The sequence below is a fragment of the Leucopleurus acutus genome (genome assembly GCF_964270905.1).
Source record: "Leucopleurus acutus genome assembly, chromosome: 18".
Classification (NCBI taxonomy): Eukaryota; Metazoa; Chordata; class Mammalia; order Artiodactyla; family Delphinidae; genus Leucopleurus; species Leucopleurus acutus.
Genome location: NC_139160.1, coordinates 67,178,516 through 67,195,454, shown reverse-complemented (window position 1 = coordinate 67,195,454; position 16,939 = coordinate 67,178,516). Strand labels below are relative to the sequence as shown.

Genomic DNA, 16,939 nt, shown 5'->3' with positions numbered 1-16,939 from the left:
CCAACTTCACATAACTTTTGCCAGACCAGAATGCTTCCTTTTATGCCGTAAAATCCCAAGTAAACGGCAGAGATCAGGAGAAGCGTTTCTGAGGCTTGCAGATAGCAGGCTGCTGAGTCATGTCTTAGTGAGTCTTAGTGAGTTCTGCTCCTTGGGAATGTGAAACAGGCTTGAATCCCATGATTAGACTTCACCGAGGGAACACAGTCTTGAATCCCCAATCTTTCATTTCCCTCAACACTTAACGACAGCATTCTTGGATGAGTTTGCAATTTTGTGTTTCGCCTTTACCTTGCACCCAGACCTCACATTATTATCATTTTCCTTCCTATTCGGAAAGCCTGATTTTGTTTTTAGAATCATTCCCTTTTTTGTTGTTGTTAACTCCTGTAACAAAAGAATCCTTCCTGGGTGGTAAGCCTTGGGCTTATATTTGGGGATAGCTCTAATTGTGCTTTATGTCACAGGGATTCTTTGAAGATGAAGATGGAAAGGAGTATATATACAAGGAACCCAAACTCACGCCTCTGTCAGAAATTTCTCAGAGACTCCTTAAACTTTACTCAGATAAATTTGGTTCTGAAAACGTCAAAATGATACAAGATTCTGGCAAGGTATGACTATGCTTGGAAACATATTATAGCAATATAATATTGTTTTTTTATGTATGATTGATCATATATTATATATTTATAAATGTGGTAGAAAAAAGAAGACCCAGGAAAAAGTCAGGAATGGTTGGCCTTGAGTGGCAGGTGTATTTTTTTTTCTTAATACCTTTCTGTGCGTCCCAGGTGTCTTTCATTAAGCAAACCTTTATTTCATAATTTTAAAGATATTATTTTACAAAATAATTAACATCTGAAAGGATGTACTGTTTTTAGTCCCGCTATTTAGAAACTCTGTAGGAGTAGGGTCCTAGGTTCTGTTTGTCTTTGTAGTTTTTCCTTGCACTTAGCACAGTGCCTGGCATGTTACTTGACACTCTGACTGATTGTCTGATATATGGACAGATGGATGGGCAGACAGAGAGACCAAGGAATGAACTAATTAGCCAGCACATTTGTAGGAATGAGATCTACTTTCTACTTAGAGAGGCTGTCCTCTGCTGTATCGCTCTCATGAAAACCCTTTCTGAACGTACACGTTTTTCCTATATGTTTATGTGTTCCACTGTCTTCAGGGCATCTCCCGAGAGATGGGATCCCTTTGTTTCCGGAAACTCAGGCCAAGATAGAACTTCTGTTCTTTGCATTAAAAATGCTTCTCCTGGGCTTCCCTGGTGGCGCAGTGGTTGAGAGTCCGCCTGCCGATGCAGGGGACACGGGTTTGTGCCCCGGTCCGGGAAGATCCCACATGCCGCGGAGCGGCTGGGCCCGTGAGCCATGGCTGCTGAGCCTGCGAGTCCGGAGCCTGTGCTCCGTAACGGGAGAGGCCACGACAGTGAGAGGCCTGCGTACTGCAAAAAAAAAAAAAAAAAAAAAAAAAAAATGCTTCTCCTGCTCAGTTTCCAGCAGCAATAAGTTCTACCTTTTTCTCAGTTCATCCTTTTGGAAGATCCTTCGTTCATTTTTTGGGGGCCTGAGCCCTGCCTTGGAGTCCCCAGTGTCTGGAATCTGTTTCCTTGGGGCCCTTCATCTTCTCCAGAGAAGACTCTTCCAGTCTCCTGCCCAGGTGGTAGGGAGGGGACAAGGGAGGGGGGAATAATTCTGAATTCTGGAGGCAGGGGATGAGCAAGGGCGAAGGTCCCACGTCCGGCTTGCAGCCTTTCACCTGCCCTCCCTGCATCCTGCTCTGTTCCTTGCCCCTGCTTTCTGCTGAGACTGGTGAACCCACTTAGACTCTTTCCAGACCGGTTTCTCCGAGGAACGGTCTCTTCTGTCTTGTGGGGCTGGAACTAGGGAAGGGAACCCAGGGTTCTGCCACCTCACATAGACTTTGGGCCACTTGCCACCCCACACGTCTCCTGGTCACCGAAACCCTGGTCCTGGTCCTCTACAGATGCCAGTCTGTGCAGGCTCCATAACAGATACCATAGACTGGGTGGCTTATAAACAACAGAAGTTTATTTCTCACAGTTTTGGAGGCTGGGAAGTCCAAGGTCAAGGCACCGGCAGATTCCGTGTCAGGTGAGGTTCTTCTAACTGCTTCACAGACTGCTGTCTTACTGTCGGGTCCTCACATGGAGGAAGGGGTGAAGGAGCTCTGTGGGGTCCCTTTTATAAGGGCACTAATCCCATTCATGAAGGCTGTACCCTCCTGACCTAATCACCTCCTGCCTCCTAATACCATCACATTGAAGGTTAATATTTCTGCATGAGAATTTTGGGGGAACGCAGACATTAAGTCTATCACAACAGGCTTTTGTGGGGTGATCTGACTCCCCTGTTGTTGCCCCTCTCCATGGGAACTTGGGTTAGAACTTTCTCTCCCAAGTCAGGCAGTACATCTCCATGCACCTGCCTTCCAGATATTCATTAAATTCATCCACTGCTGTTCTGTCCTCTCTTCTTGGTCCTTGCTGGTTAATTCTATACTGTCATTTTAATAGAGTTGTGCAAAGGAAAAGGGACAAATGTACATTGTTGGTCCATTTTTAGCTAGAAACCTTATTAAGACCTACTTCCTTTCTAGACCACAACCTTATTAAAACCTACCTCCTTTCTAGACCAAATCACTCAGGTCCAACTTGCCTTTTTCTCTGAAACCAAAACCTTTGTCTGGGTCAGGTTGTGGCTTTAACCTTAACAGCCTTCTGTCAAGGTTCTCACGCATTGGTTCTTCTTGCCCTTTTGATATGTGGTCCTTGATGCAGCAGCTGAAAGACGTCCTAGACCTTCTTCTCTTCCTCAAACACCAGTCCTTTATTCCTTCTGCTGATGCACACATACAAGTTTGAAAGTGAAAACTAGGGAAACACCACTGAAACATAGGCAAGAATGGTCATTTCCTCTGCTTTTAAATTGTTTCTGCTAAAGAAAGTTAAGTCTAAGAGGTTTGAATACAATTATAGTGATTGGCCAGATGGCCTTTTCTAAAAGAAAAGTAACTCATGACTAGGTATTTTCTGAACTTGTAGTTTAAGGCACTTGCACATCTGTTTTTCATGTTTCTTCACACACGTCTCTGTTAAGAGAACAGTGGTGCATGATAATTTGGGACCGGTAAACCCATCGTGATCTCAGTTGTTTGCCCTCATTCCAGGATCGTCTCCAAATTCTCTGTATGGTCATTTCTTTCATGTCCCCTTTTATTGCTGTAGAAGCTTAAAAACAATATGTGCAAAGTAGATTTGTCTCCCTAATAAATTAACTTTTTTTTTGGTATGGAAAGTGCCTATGTTTAATTTTCTAGCATGTCACAGAAGTTAGAGCACCACGAGGTCTAGCCGTGTAGTTTTAAAAGCATTCATGTGCTGAGTCTGTCAGGAACTAAATTTATAATCTGAGCAGTCTTAGATTAGTCTGTACCTGTATTAAATTAATTTATCTACATCTGTTTATATCTAATCTATCTACAGATTAACTATGATTTGGGGGCCTAGGCTTTAAACATTATTAGTAAAATAAACATTTTTGTCTCTAAGCCAAATATGTAAAAATACGGCTTAGAAAATAATCAGAGGAATCCAGATGGGGAGTCATTCCACACACAAACTAGCATGATGTCTTCAAAAAAGTCAATGTCATGGGAAAAAAATAGTCTAGATTAAACAAGACTAAGGAGACAAAACTAAATGTAAAATGCAATCATTGATTAGATTCTGGTTCAAACACAAATAGCTATAAATAATATTCTGGGACATTTGAGAAATTCATCTCAACTTGGTATATTTGGCACTATTAGGAAATTAGTGTTAATTTTGTTACATATGATGATGTATTGTGGTTATGGAGGAGAATATCCTCATGTTTAGGAGATGCTGGCTCAAGTGTCATGATGTGAACCACTTACTTTGAAATGTTTCAACTAAAAAAAAAGTCTACATATACGTGTGTGTGTGAGTAGACACATATAAACAAATACAGCAAAGTATTAGCAATTGTTCTCAGTGGTGGGTATGTGGGTGTTCATTGTACTATTTTTTTTTCAAACTTTTCTGAAATTTCCCAAAACTTTTACTAACACGAAGTGGAAAAACACAGCTTCGGCATGGTTGGGAGGAGTCCTTTCAATAGCCATAGCGATATTGCATTTCCTTTATGCATTTAAAGGTCAACCCGAAGGATCTGGATTCCAAGTATGCGTATATCCAGGTGACTCATGTGATCCCATTCTTTGATGAGAAGGAATTGCAAGAAAGAAAAACGGAGTTTGAAAGATCTCACAACATTCGCCGCTTCATGTTTGAGATGCCCTTCACCCAGACTGGGAAAAGGCAGGGAGGCGTCGAAGAGCAGTGCAAACGGCGCACCATACTGACAGGTACAGTCTTCCTGGCCCCTTTCTTTAAGAATCACACCCAGACATCAGCCCAGATGTCAAGATAAAGAGCCCTCCAGAAGGGACCCAGAAGCATCTAGAATTGGAAGGGCACTTCGAGCTTAGTTAACTTTCCTTACATATCCATTTCAGCTTAACGTGTATCTAATGCTTGCTTTCGAATACTCATGACATTTTTCTATTTACCTGTTTGTATTTTATTCTTCCACCAGACCAGAAGTTCATACCCAATGTCAGGTAGCTTACCCTTTTTAGAATCTGGTGAAGACAGCTCAGAATGCTTTTGCACACAGTTTCAAGTGATTTGCAGACTCTGTAGACCCGTGGGCCCCCCCAGGTCAAGAACCCCCGCACACAGTGCTGCATCTGTGTCATGGGAAGAGACCCCTTACACACCAGCATGAGCCTGCTCAGAGATCTAGGTGGGGTGAATAAATGGGACATGAGGCTGGACCCCACCCACCTAGTCTCTGAGTGGCTGGCCACCTTCAGCTTGGGCACCTCCAGAACCAGGAAGCTCACTGCATTCACAGACTGCCCATTCAGCTGTGCCAGAGTTTTAATGGATCCTTTGGTACTGCTTAGCCATTGATCAGCCACCCCCAGAACTATGCTATGCATCATCTCCCTGTTCCTGACAAGTGTAGAGTCATCTTGAGAGTGATTTCTACCTTCTTTAGGGGAGCTTGACACCATCGCTCTTAGGGTTGGGGTCAGCAAATGACGGGTAACCTGAAATAAAACGCTTTCTTGACTTAAAAAAAATTGGTGAGGAGGCTATTGAGAATGTCAGTTGTGTCTATCTCTGCTATTGAAGCCCATTTTTCAGAGTGGCCACACTTCAGTCGAACCTGGAAAGCACCCGCTGCTTGTCCAGCAGTCGATGCTGTCAAGTGTTCCGCCTGGGCGGGAACAGGGATCATTGTAATAGTTAGTGAAAGGAGCACTGTGAGGGTGGCATGTTTCAGGTGAGGCTCCACCCTCGCCAGTGGACAGTACACTTTAAATGGGTGAACTGTGTGGTGTGTGATTTATGTCTCAGTAGAGCTGTTGCCAAGGAAAGAATATGGTTCATTATGAAATAGTTCAGAACAGCATATTGCACAGGATTTTTCACCGTTCTTATGAGGGAACTGAGATAAAAATTAAAATACAAAAAAAAAAAACCCCAAACCCTACATTCTTAAAGAAGGAGTCTCTGCTCCTGCTTTTAGAATAATAAGATAACATGTAAGGCACAAACAATATTAGCCTCTAAAACATTAACCCCTCCCCATAGGTAAATGAATTGTTTATCTAATGGACACAGTAGCAAATTCTTACTAAGCAAAATAACTGCATTTCTAGGTGGAGTCATTTGATGAGAATTATCAGCTTACCACGTTTATCTCTACAGCTGTGATGACCTCAAATCAGTGCTTATCAAAGGTTGTTCGTGGGAATATCAGCAGCATCAGCATCACCTGGGAACTTGTTAGAAATGCAGATTCTTGGGCTCCACCCAGACCTTCTGGATCGAGGACTCTTGGGGTGGGGCCCGGATGGTTGTGTTTAACCAAGCCTTCCAGGTGATTCTGATGCCACTCAAGTTTGAGAACTGCTGATTTAAATAAACTTAGCTCACTGATGAGTCAAGATCAGGATTTTTTATTATGATTATTCTGCCCAGGTAGCATACTGATTCATAAACAGTTACCATGAGGTGCTTTCCCTGGCCAGTTATGTCACAGAAATATTTTTGATTAGATAACGGGCTAGAGCAAAGCTCTGTACCTGCCAGAGCAGAGGGGACAAAGAGTAACCCCACTGCAGAGAGAAGCAAAGTAGACACAGGGGCTGTTGGCTTGGGAAACAACCACCTTGAGAAGGTGTGGGCAGTGCAGAGCCTGGGCCTGGGTCCTGTAGACCCAGTCACATCCTCACTGTGTGACCTTGGGCAGGTCACTTAACCTCGCTGCACCTTAGTTTTTCATCTGTAAAAAGAGATTTGTACTATCCATCTGGTGTCAAAGAATTTTGTAAATTGTGCCCAGGTGTGGAAAGAATGTACTTCATTTTGCCACATCTCACCCACCATTGAGCTCCTTACCTTTTGAGGTTGGTGAGGAGTGAAAGAAGATTATAACACAACACAGCACCAAAGAGGGGTGCAGTTTATGCCCTGAAAGATTCTCAGAATTTCAGAAGGATAATTACTGGGTAGTGTAAAGATTTAGAGAAGGGGTTGTAAAAATGCTATTAAGAGCCTATAAACTACATCCACCTTCAGTTAAAGACACACAGACCCGGATATTCTGAAGCCTTTGAATTTGAGAGTTTTCCCTTGTGTTATTAATCCCTTAGGTTCTTCTTCCACTGCATGCTTCAGAGCTGACCTTTGGCCTTCTAAGTTGTCGGGGAGCCCCTGCCCTCCCTACCCTCTGAACCCAGACTGGCTCACTTTCCTGGATAGTTTAGTCAGTTAGCTGCAGTTGTGGAATCCTTTGAAAAACCTAATGATTGCCCTCCAGGCCCCCTCGGTGTAAATTTCTGAGCCTGCCTCCCTACGTGATTCCCTCTGTTCCTTCTTTCGTGGAACTCATTCCATGGAGTTTCTTCCCGGTCACTGTTCCAAAGTCTTCCAAATCATGTCCAGGCTCCTACTCAGGTTGGAAGTATCCTCCCGCCCCTCACCCTCTGTTCGGTCCAGCCAGACCGTACACCCACCCGCTCTTCTCAGCCATCTCTCCCTCGTCCTCCTGCCTGAAGGGCAGCAGATCACTGGTGTGGGGCGTTGATTAATAACACGGTGGCTCACTCAGTCCACCACCTAATTTTCCACCTTCCAGGCCAGTTTGCTCTTTCATTTAGCCATTTGGGCAGTAACACATTCTTCAGTTCAGCTAAATTCATTGAGCACAGGCAATGTTCCAACTTGGCATATCAGCAAAACAGAGCTCTCTGGCTTGTGCAGCTTAGACTCTAGCAGGAGGAGGCAGATGATAAACAGTAAATATAATGGGTAAATGTATCTGTGTTGGAAGGTCATACACGTTCTGGACAAAAGCAAAGGGGGTTGGAATTGTGGGGTTGGGGGCAGGGGGGCTGCAGTTTAATGGCGTGGCCAGGGTAGGTTTCACTGACAGTCCAGACTTGAAGGAGTTGAGGGAGCGGGCCCTGCACATGTCTGGAGGGAGAAGGCGCCGTCGGGGCAGAGGCCAGCGGCAGGGGTCCCTGTGCCCGGCACATTCAGGGCACGACCAGCAGGCAGGCATGGCTGGAGCTGAGTGAGCCCCAGTGAGAGGAGAGATGAGGCCCGCAAGGAAGGCAGGGGCCGGGGCAGTCCCAGATTGCGTGGACCGGGGAGGCTCACGCACAGACTGGAGTTTCCTGTATCATCACACCCCTACTTTGCCTCGTTGACTCTCCAGTTAACCATCGTAAGGAGCAGTGACTCAGGACTTATTTGGCTGAGTGAAATCAGCGCAATGTGCACATCTCACAGACACTGTTGGAGTTGGTTTTTCTCTCTGAAATAATGGCGCTACCGCACTGTGGCACTCAAAAACACTGTGATAACACTAATCACGTGTGTTTGGACATGGCTGTTAGCCTCATGAAACGTGTGTCCTGACAAGTGAGAATGCAGTGGCCCTCCCCTGTGTAAAGCGTGTCAGTCTATCACGTGCGAGTTCACCTCTGGCTGGAGGGCCGTGTTCTGTCTCCCTGGCTGATAAACAGCAGCATCTAGTTCTTGTCATGTATCAAAGGAGCCTTCAGTCCGAAGAGGACTTACCGATCCCAGGGTTGCCACTTAAAAACTCTGTGTCCACAAGGAACACAGAAGAAATAGTAGACACAGACCCTTGGCCTTAGATTGATAAAACATGTAGCGACTAGAACAGGCCTGTGAGTGTGTGACAAACAAGGTTGCATCACGTTGAATGTCTTTTCCAGCCTTGTTCAGACTCTGGGTAACCCAAGGGAACTCTGTGTTTTGCAGGGAGCCGGGCTTTCTCATTTTGTGATCAGTCCTTTTTGAGTAAACCCTCCCCAGCCACTTAGTAAATAGTAAAGAATCCAAACATAACACTCCATCTTACTTTAGCTTGTTAAAAAATAAAATAAGCTTTTAAGCATATGTCTACCTGTTTATTCATAAATATATATTAAATAAGAATATTATAGATTTTTACATATACCATACAAGCAATAAGGTAGAAATGTAAAACAGTACCAAATTGGAACCAGTTATTTTTCTGTTTTTTTTTTTTTTTAACATCTTTATTGGGGTACAATTGCTTCACAATGGTGTGTCAGTTTCTGCTTTATAACAAAGTGAATCAGTTATACATATACATATGTTCCCATATCTCTTCCCTCTTGCGTCTGTTTTTTTTTTTTATAAATTTATTTTATTTTATGTATTTATTTTTGGCTGCGTTGGGTCTTTCTTGCGGTACGCACGTAGCCTTCTCATTGCGGTGGCTTCTCTTGTTGCGGAGCACGGGCTCCAGGTGCACGGGCTCAGTAGTTGTGGCTCACAGGCTCTAGAGCTCAGGCTCAGTAGTTGTGGCGCACGGGCTTAATTGCTCCGCAGCATGTGGGATCTTCCCAGACCACGGCTCGAACCCGTGTACCCTGCGTTGGTAGGCAGATTCTTAACCACTGTGCCTCTGGGAAAACCTTTCTGTTCTTCTTTAAATGAACTCTTTGGTGTTGATATGTTCAGGTGTCTTATTATAAGAAAGGAAAACAATATCGAGTGGTGCCTTTTTTGGTTAAAAAAAAAATTGAGAAAAATTAAATATTTTTATTTAATGTTTTTGAATCATTTAAAAGTTTTTAAATATCTTTATTATTATGCAACTCAAAGAGTTTGTGAATTTCTGCTTCATAAAATACTTTGCTTGGAAATATATTCTCATGTTATTTTTCATTGATTTCTCTGGCCGTACAAACTTAAGCATGTGATTCAAAGTTGTTCTATGGCTCAAGCATATTTCTATGGAACTCTTTTCTGGAATTAATTTATTATATGATATCTCAAAATTGTTTACTTAGTCTTTTTTATATTTGCAAAGCCATCTTATACCTACTAGCTCATTCAGCTCTCATAATTTCCAAGGAAGTAGTGCATTTATGGGTGAGAAAATTGAGCAGGGAATGAGAAAGTGATTTCTTCAAAGACAAACTTCTCATATTAAAGTTGACAAGAACCCAACTCTCTTGACTTTATGTGATGCCTGTCATGCACAATGATAAACGAGGACAGTATTCTGGTTCCACGAAATACTGGCATGTGACCTAGGCAAGCTCTGGGTTCCTTATCTGTAGAATGGGAGGAATGATCACTTCTACATCAGTACTACTGAAGCACGTGCAAGCTGTGGACTCATTCTAGGCCGTGTTCCTCCACAGCCATACACTGCTTCCCTTACGTGAAGAAGCGGATCCCCGTCATGTACCAGCACCACACGGACCTGAACCCCATCGAGGTGGCCATTGACGAGATGAGTAAGAAGGTGGCCGAGCTCCGGCAGCTGTGCTCCTCGGCCGAAGTGGACATGATCAAACTGCAGCTCAAACTCCAGGGCAGTGTGAGCGTCCAGGTGAGCCGGGCGCCGGACCAAGCAAACCACCGGGCAACAGAGAACAGATCCTTAGACCTTGGGAAATTTTAGGTCGTTCACACCAGCAAGGTCCAGTGTAGATCCCTGGCTTTATCAGGTGATCCCCGTTACCTCCCTTCAATATTTGTGCAGTTTCTCCTGATGCCAGAGGGGCGGTAGCCTTGGGGCTACGAGAGTGTCATTCTCACCAAGTTGTCTGCCAGGGGTAGGAGGTGGCTCTCCATGCAACCTGGTTTTTCAATAATTTGAGGAATTCTGGGTGCCTAATTGGAAGCATAAAGACTCTTTTAAATATAAAGCAAGTGTGGATAGCTATAGGTTTTCTTATAAAACTGTTGTTTTCTGGTTTCTATGAAAATTGCACCTGAAAAAGTACATTAAGTTTCACTCTCTTAATGGTATCTTTTATTAACAAAATTATTCATTTTAATATAGCCCAGCTAATCAATTTTTCCTTTATTTGTGTGTCCTCTTTAAGAAATCTGTGTCAGAGATATTCTGTGTTTTCTTTGTTTAGATTCCTGTGTAGGTGTGCAATCTATCTGAATTGGTTTTTGTATGTGGTAGCATATAGGGGTCAAGACATTTTTTTTTCCTATAGCTGTTCAAGTGATGTGTACCGTTTATGGACAAAGTTATCCTGGATCTAGGTGCTGATTATACAAATATGTTCAGTTTGTGAAAATTTATCAAGCTAAACACTTATGATATATGCACCTTTATGTTTGTATAGTGCACTTCTATCATGGGGGTTTTTTTCAGGTATTTTATGTATATGATTTCCTAAGAAATTAGTAGATGTTAAATCACTCCCTCCAGGGACCAGCATGCTTCTTGCTTTATTGATGTTTTTAAATGTATATAAATAATTCTATCACCTGCTTTATGTATATATTCCCATATCCAATTATTTTCTCTTTCTGGAAGGGTGTGTTTATGAAAGTTACATATAGATTGTAATACAATGGTTTCATTTCCTGAAGTCAGTTTTTGTCAACTTTTTATCAGATCCACGCTGAGCTGTTACCTAACATTTTTCTAAATGTCTGTCATTCACTGCAAAAGTTTTCACAGATGTTTTCAGCCTCTTCCCTTATGGCCCAAAAGACTAATGTGCCAAAATAAGTTATCAAGCGAATATGATAAATATTCCAGCCACATGATTGATTAGATAATGGGCCAGAGGCCAAAACTTTCTGCAGCTTAAAACAAAACCTGGCCTGGGAACATCCAGCCTCTATCTAAGGCCAGTGGAAGAGTGTGTGTGCCAGTAAGGGATGGGGCTGGACAGGTCTAGCCTTCTAAAGGGCAAAATGTGCCCTGCCATTTGATAGTGACCTTGAGGGGTTTTGTTTGTTTGTTTGTTTGTTTATTTTTTATACAGCAGGTTCTTATTAGTTATCTATTTAATGCATATTAGTGTATACATGTCAATCCCAATCTCCCAGTTCATCCCACCACCACCACCACCCACCCCACTTTCCCCACTTGGTGTCCGTACGTTTGTTCTCTACATCTGTGTCTCTATTTCTGCCCTGCAAACCGGTTCGTCTGTACCGTTTTACTAGATTCCACATATATGTGTTAATATACGATATTTGTTTTTCTCTTTCTGACTTACTTCACTCCGTATGACAGTCTCTAGGAGTGACCTTAGAGTTTTATAAATGCCCCATCATCTTTAAAAGCAAAGAATTCCATGATGAAATGAGGAGATTAAGTTTATACATGCGCACCCTCCAGGGTAACAACAAAGCTGGAGTCAGGGGAAATGAACTTTATTGTTTTATTTGTGTGTTTCTTTAACTCTTCCACCAAGAGCCTCTGGGCTTGCTGTTGTACAGGACAGAGCCATCAGGTGGCTCCGTGATTCTGCACTCCACTCCAGGATCTTGTTATGCTGGACTTCATGAAGTCTCATCAGCTTCCCTTCTGCATCTTCTTAAAACTGAACATATGTATCGTTTTGGATAATCCTTCATTTGGGTTACCTTTAGGTTGTTAACATAGCTCTCCACACATATCCAGTAATCATATCCAGTTATCACCAAGGGTTAGCTAGTTGTCCCTGTCTCAGAGGGCCCCACCTCTAATGTCTGTGCCCCCCGTCTCCCCACCTCTGGTGTGAATTCTCTCGGCTCAGTTACTGTGCAAGTCCTGTACACTGTGGACCAGGACCACGGCCCGTCCCCTTCACCGACAGCCACAGACGAGACAGACAGCCCTCCCTACTTACCTTCCAAGTCCACCAGGCCTCCCAGGAAAAATCGTGCACTAATCACATGGTCAGGACCTTTCCCAAGATGTCTCAGGTGCCTGGAACTTTCTCCTTCCCATCCAGTGTATCTAACCTTCTTTCTCTCAACACTCCCACGTTTCCTGACTTACCCAACCTCGGCGAACTCTTCTTGGTGAATTAAAGGAGACATTCAGGGCTCTGGTTCACTCATCCTGTTGCTAAATGCCCCAAATCTTTGTCTTTCCAGCCCACCTGAATGGTTAGTTCATTTGAGGATAGCAGATCAGCTTGCCCATGGCTATCTACACAATTCCATGAGGTGAACAGTTGGTTTTTTAAAACTGGCTCATATGCTTAATTTTTCAATTTTCATTGCACTCGCCAGATTGACCTCTTAGTTCAGTGTCATGTAGCACAAATACCAGTTGGAGGACTTGGGCTCTGATCTCAGGTGTTTTGCTTATTGGCTATTCAACCTTGAACGGGTCCTTAAGTTTTCCAAGCATTGGTTCTTCCTACATAAAATGAACCATCATCACAAGTGCCCTAAGGATGGCTGAGATGATAAAATCAAATCGTTTATAACATCATGAGCTTTATTCATGGTTTCCTCTTTGGTGTCCTAAATTCCTGGAGGGCAGAGGTCATGACTAACTCACTCAAGCAGCATTTTTAGCAAATGCCAACTGAAACTAAATTAATGATAATTGGTATTTTCTTCATAACGTAATTTAAGATCTTTGTTCTTTATCTAGGTCAATGCCGGTCCACTAGCATATGCCCGAGCTTTCTTAGACGACACAAACACAAAGAGATATCCTGACAATAAAGTGAAGTTGCTTAAAGAAGTTTTCAGGTAAAGCACACGGGAAATGTCTCTTTTTCTTCAAGTATTGATCATTTCTGTGCTCACTCAAGAACGAGATCCTACCAGTTGGACTCATCCTGTGTTCTGTACATGCCTTGATTTCCCTCTCCCACACCGTTCCAGGCAATTTGTGGAAGCTTGCGGTCAAGCCTTAGCGGTAAATGAACGGCTGATCAAAGAGGACCAGTTAGAGTATCAGGAGGAAATGAAGGCCAACTACAGGGAAATGACGAGAGAGCTTTCTGAAATCATGCATGAGCAGGTAGGTGCCACTCTGGAGTGCTTCTCATTTTTAGGGAGCACACATCAGTTGGGGTCTCAAGTGCCCCCAATGATGGCCTAAACCCTCCGACATCCTTCCAGAATTTTGCTATCTGAAGGATAGTGTAGCATGCTGCACTGCCGCTACTACCTAACCATGGGTACCTGGGGAGCAGCTAACATTGTGCTCACCCGTCATTGTCTAATATGACCAGAGGAGACCAGCACCCTCCTCCTCTTTATCACTTAATCTAGCTCAAAAACACCTCACATTAAAAAAAATACCAATACCATTCCTGGAAGCTTCTTTATTCACCCAATCCTTTGGAAGAATAGGGTTTACCAGCCTGGTTTAAGGAATTCTCTGTTGTAGTATGTGTCTTTCACCATTTAAAGAGATAGGGTCGTTCAGTTTTTTACTGTTTACAGCTGACCTGGGTGCCCTTGTGGGTTCCTCAAGGCTACTTCTTTATTCCTTGTCATTGTGGGCAGCTTTCCTGATTACACTGCTACTGTCGTCTTCCTGTATGAATTCCTTTTGGTAGGATTACATATGTGGGCTCAGTGGTCATCAGGGGGGACAGCTGCCCAGGGAACTGAGTGAATCTCAAAGGCGATCATCTCCTATTGCTTCTTGAGGGGTCTGTTCTCCATCAACCACAGCGACTTCTTCTGAGTCACGGACTCAGTCTTTATGATTAGTGTTGGCACCTTGATAGCACACGACTGCTTCTGTCTGTTCCCTACGGTACTGTCTTTCATTCTCGCAAAATGGTAGCCAAGACCATTTGTGTCAGTTAACGTACCATGTGATGATTTAGTGAGAAGGATTCTGTTGTAGGAAACTCACTTAAATGTCTAAGCTTTAACTTGCTTTTTTCTCTCCTCCATGCTCACACGTTCAGATGGGATGGTAATGTCATTTTTTAATTTTATTTCTCTGGATCTTGATAACTGGCTCACATAAAGTTATTACTGAGTTTGGGCAACTGCAGACATTGACGTAATGACCATTAACGTGCAAAAAGAAGCCCTCTTCTGGGCATTTAGAAAAGTAGGAAAACAAAACTGAATAAACATGTGAATCATTAAGCAGAAAGAGAAGGTCTCATGGGAACAAGTTTTTGCAGAAAGCTCAAGGTCTTTTCCATGGGGCCTCCAGACAGGATGGAGAGCTTGGTCAGTGGGTGCCAGCACTTGGCACTAGAAAAGATGAAAGTAGGAAGAAAATTGTGGGCTGAGAATATTAAAATAAACTTCCAGATTGTATGGACACAATGCCATGCCGTGCTCTAAACTACACCTTGAACTTTCCATTATCTCAACAACTATGAAGATTAAACTTTGAACCCTTGAGCAAAAAGAGTCATGACCTGGAGTAGACTTGCTTTTGGATTTTCCAGGGGAGCCTCTGAGTGTGTATGTTCTTCTCAGTTTCCACCTGGCAATAGCCCGAGTCTTGCACTTAGAATTCTTCCCTGCATTACTGAGCGCGAAAGAGACTTGATCAGGGTCAGCGAGGCAGCCACTCTCTTGCTCCCAGGGTAGAAATCTGTAAGACCCTAAGAGAAGGAGCTGGTAGAGAACACCGATGCTCCAGACTCAATTAAAAAAGACTTTTCCAGGGGACAAGGCCAGGTCGTGTCCCCATCAAGTGTGTGTAGGATAGGCCTCAAGGTGCCTTATAACCTGGTGAGGTTAGAAGACTGTCCACTCACTAACCTGGAAAGGAAACAAAACATGTTGTTCTTGACTTTCTGCTTAAAATCCTGATCTGAAAAACGTCATATATGAGGTGAGCTAACACGCTCCCTCTGCAAACCACCAAAGCCAAGCTCTCTGAGGGCACCGCCACTCACAGTAACAGTGGCCACTGGATGATAAATGTGAGAAGTGTCATTTGGAGCAGTTTACGCTTGGGTAACCTTGTGTTTCTGTGCCTCGAGATTTGCCCCCTGGAGGAGAAGACCAGCGTTTTGCCGAATTCCCTTCACATCTTCAACGCCATCAGTGGGACCCCAACAAGCACGCTGGTTCACGGCATGACCAGCTCGTCCTCCGTGGTGTGACGTCATCTCGTGGACCGCGTGTGGGGACTTGCTTTGTCATTTGCAAACTCAGGATGATCTCCAAAGCTACTCACTGGGCACATGCCAAGGCCCGGGGAGGCGGAGCCCAAGGAGCAGTCGAGGGGAACGCGCGAGAAGGGAAAGAAAGAGCCACGTTATTTCATAGCAGATGTTCTGCAGGGTCGTAGGAGAGCACACATATTTTTTTAAACCTTGCTGGCAATAGTCAACATTTTCATTATGTCTTAACAGAGGTATGTGGCGGACACTCTTAAGCTGGAGTTAAATTTTATTCTTCCTTACAGAGTAGTATTAAAAATAAACGGCCTGGAGAAAACAAGTATTCTGGAATGTACATAGCACTGAAATCGAGGCTGGGGTAACCTTTTGCCTCTAGGCTAATCTGGAAAATCTTGAAAATATTTTTTTTTTCCTGTGGCACATTCAGGTTGAATACAAGAACTATTTTTGTGACTAGTTTTTGATGACCTAAGGGAACTGACCATTGTAGTTTTTGTACCAGTGAACCCGGAGGTTTAGTGCTTTTATACTCATTTACTTGCATTTAAAAAATATGAAAGCTTAAGAAACTATGTGAGCTTAAGACTAGTCAAGCAGTTTAGAACCAAAGGCCTGTATTAATAAACACAACTATGCTAAACATTTAAAGTAGTACAGTATACTGTTATGTACATAGAGTTTGTTAATACAGTCTTGGCATTGTGTACATACACGTATGACATTTCTACATTTTTAATACTCACATCAGCTTCCGCATAAAGTTTAATTGTGACAGATTTGTGTTGTTCTTAGTATATGCAACACACTTGACTTTACTGTTTTATTCTTGTACATAAAAAAAGTGCAATATGGAGATGTATACAGTCTTTGCTATGTTAGGTTTATAAACTGTTTTAAAAATTTCATCCTTTTGCCAAAATGGTGGAGTATGTCATTGGTAAATCATAAATCCTGTGGTGAACAGTGGTGTAATGTAAAGCTTTCACCATGTTATATTTTCTTTTCAGACATTAATTTAGTAATTTTATATTTGGGAAAAATAAAGGTTTTTAATTTTATTTAACTAGAATCTCTGCCCTGCTGTAATTAAACATTCTGTACCACAGCTGTATTAAAAATAACATTGCTGATTTTCCGGTAGTGAGTATTGGGTATTTATTGTCTGACAGTCCTAAGAAGGGCAGGATAATTGAAATATTTGGGGGTGAAATAATGTGGTAAAAGAAATTTGCTTTAGAGTACCTAAGGGGGAAAAAAGAGGGTAGGTAGGTGACAAATGTTGGTAATTGTGGAAGCTGAGGCTGGGTACGTGGGAATCATTATACCCGTTTCTCTGCCTTTGTGCAACGTTTCCATGGTACAGATTTCAAGAGGCAGGGCTAGGGGCCAGATCTTCCAGGGGATGTGGATAAATGCCTTGTTACAC

At 43.0% G+C, this 16,939-nt stretch overlaps 1 protein-coding gene across 17 annotated transcripts in view; it reads left to right on the top strand.

Annotated features, from left to right (window-relative positions):
* DOCK9 (dedicator of cytokinesis 9) overlaps positions 1 to 16,642 on the top strand; it is a 378,599-nt gene extending 361,957 nt beyond the window's left edge. For all 17 annotated transcript variants that reach the window (XM_082859679.1, XM_082859678.1, XM_082859680.1 and 14 more), the window contains 6 exons: positions 468 to 614; positions 4,215 to 4,425; positions 9,844 to 10,034; positions 13,050 to 13,150; positions 13,286 to 13,424; positions 15,370 to 16,642. In XM_082859679.1, coding sequence (XP_082715805.1) covers positions 468 to 614; positions 4,215 to 4,425; positions 9,844 to 10,034; positions 13,050 to 13,150; positions 13,286 to 13,424; positions 15,370 to 15,492 — 912 coding nt within the window. In that variant the 3' untranslated portion in view covers positions 15,493 to 16,642. The remainder of the gene's footprint in view (positions 1 to 467; positions 615 to 4,214; positions 4,426 to 9,843; positions 10,035 to 13,049; positions 13,151 to 13,285; positions 13,425 to 15,369) is intronic.
* Positions 16,643 to 16,939: the final 297 nt, after the last annotated feature.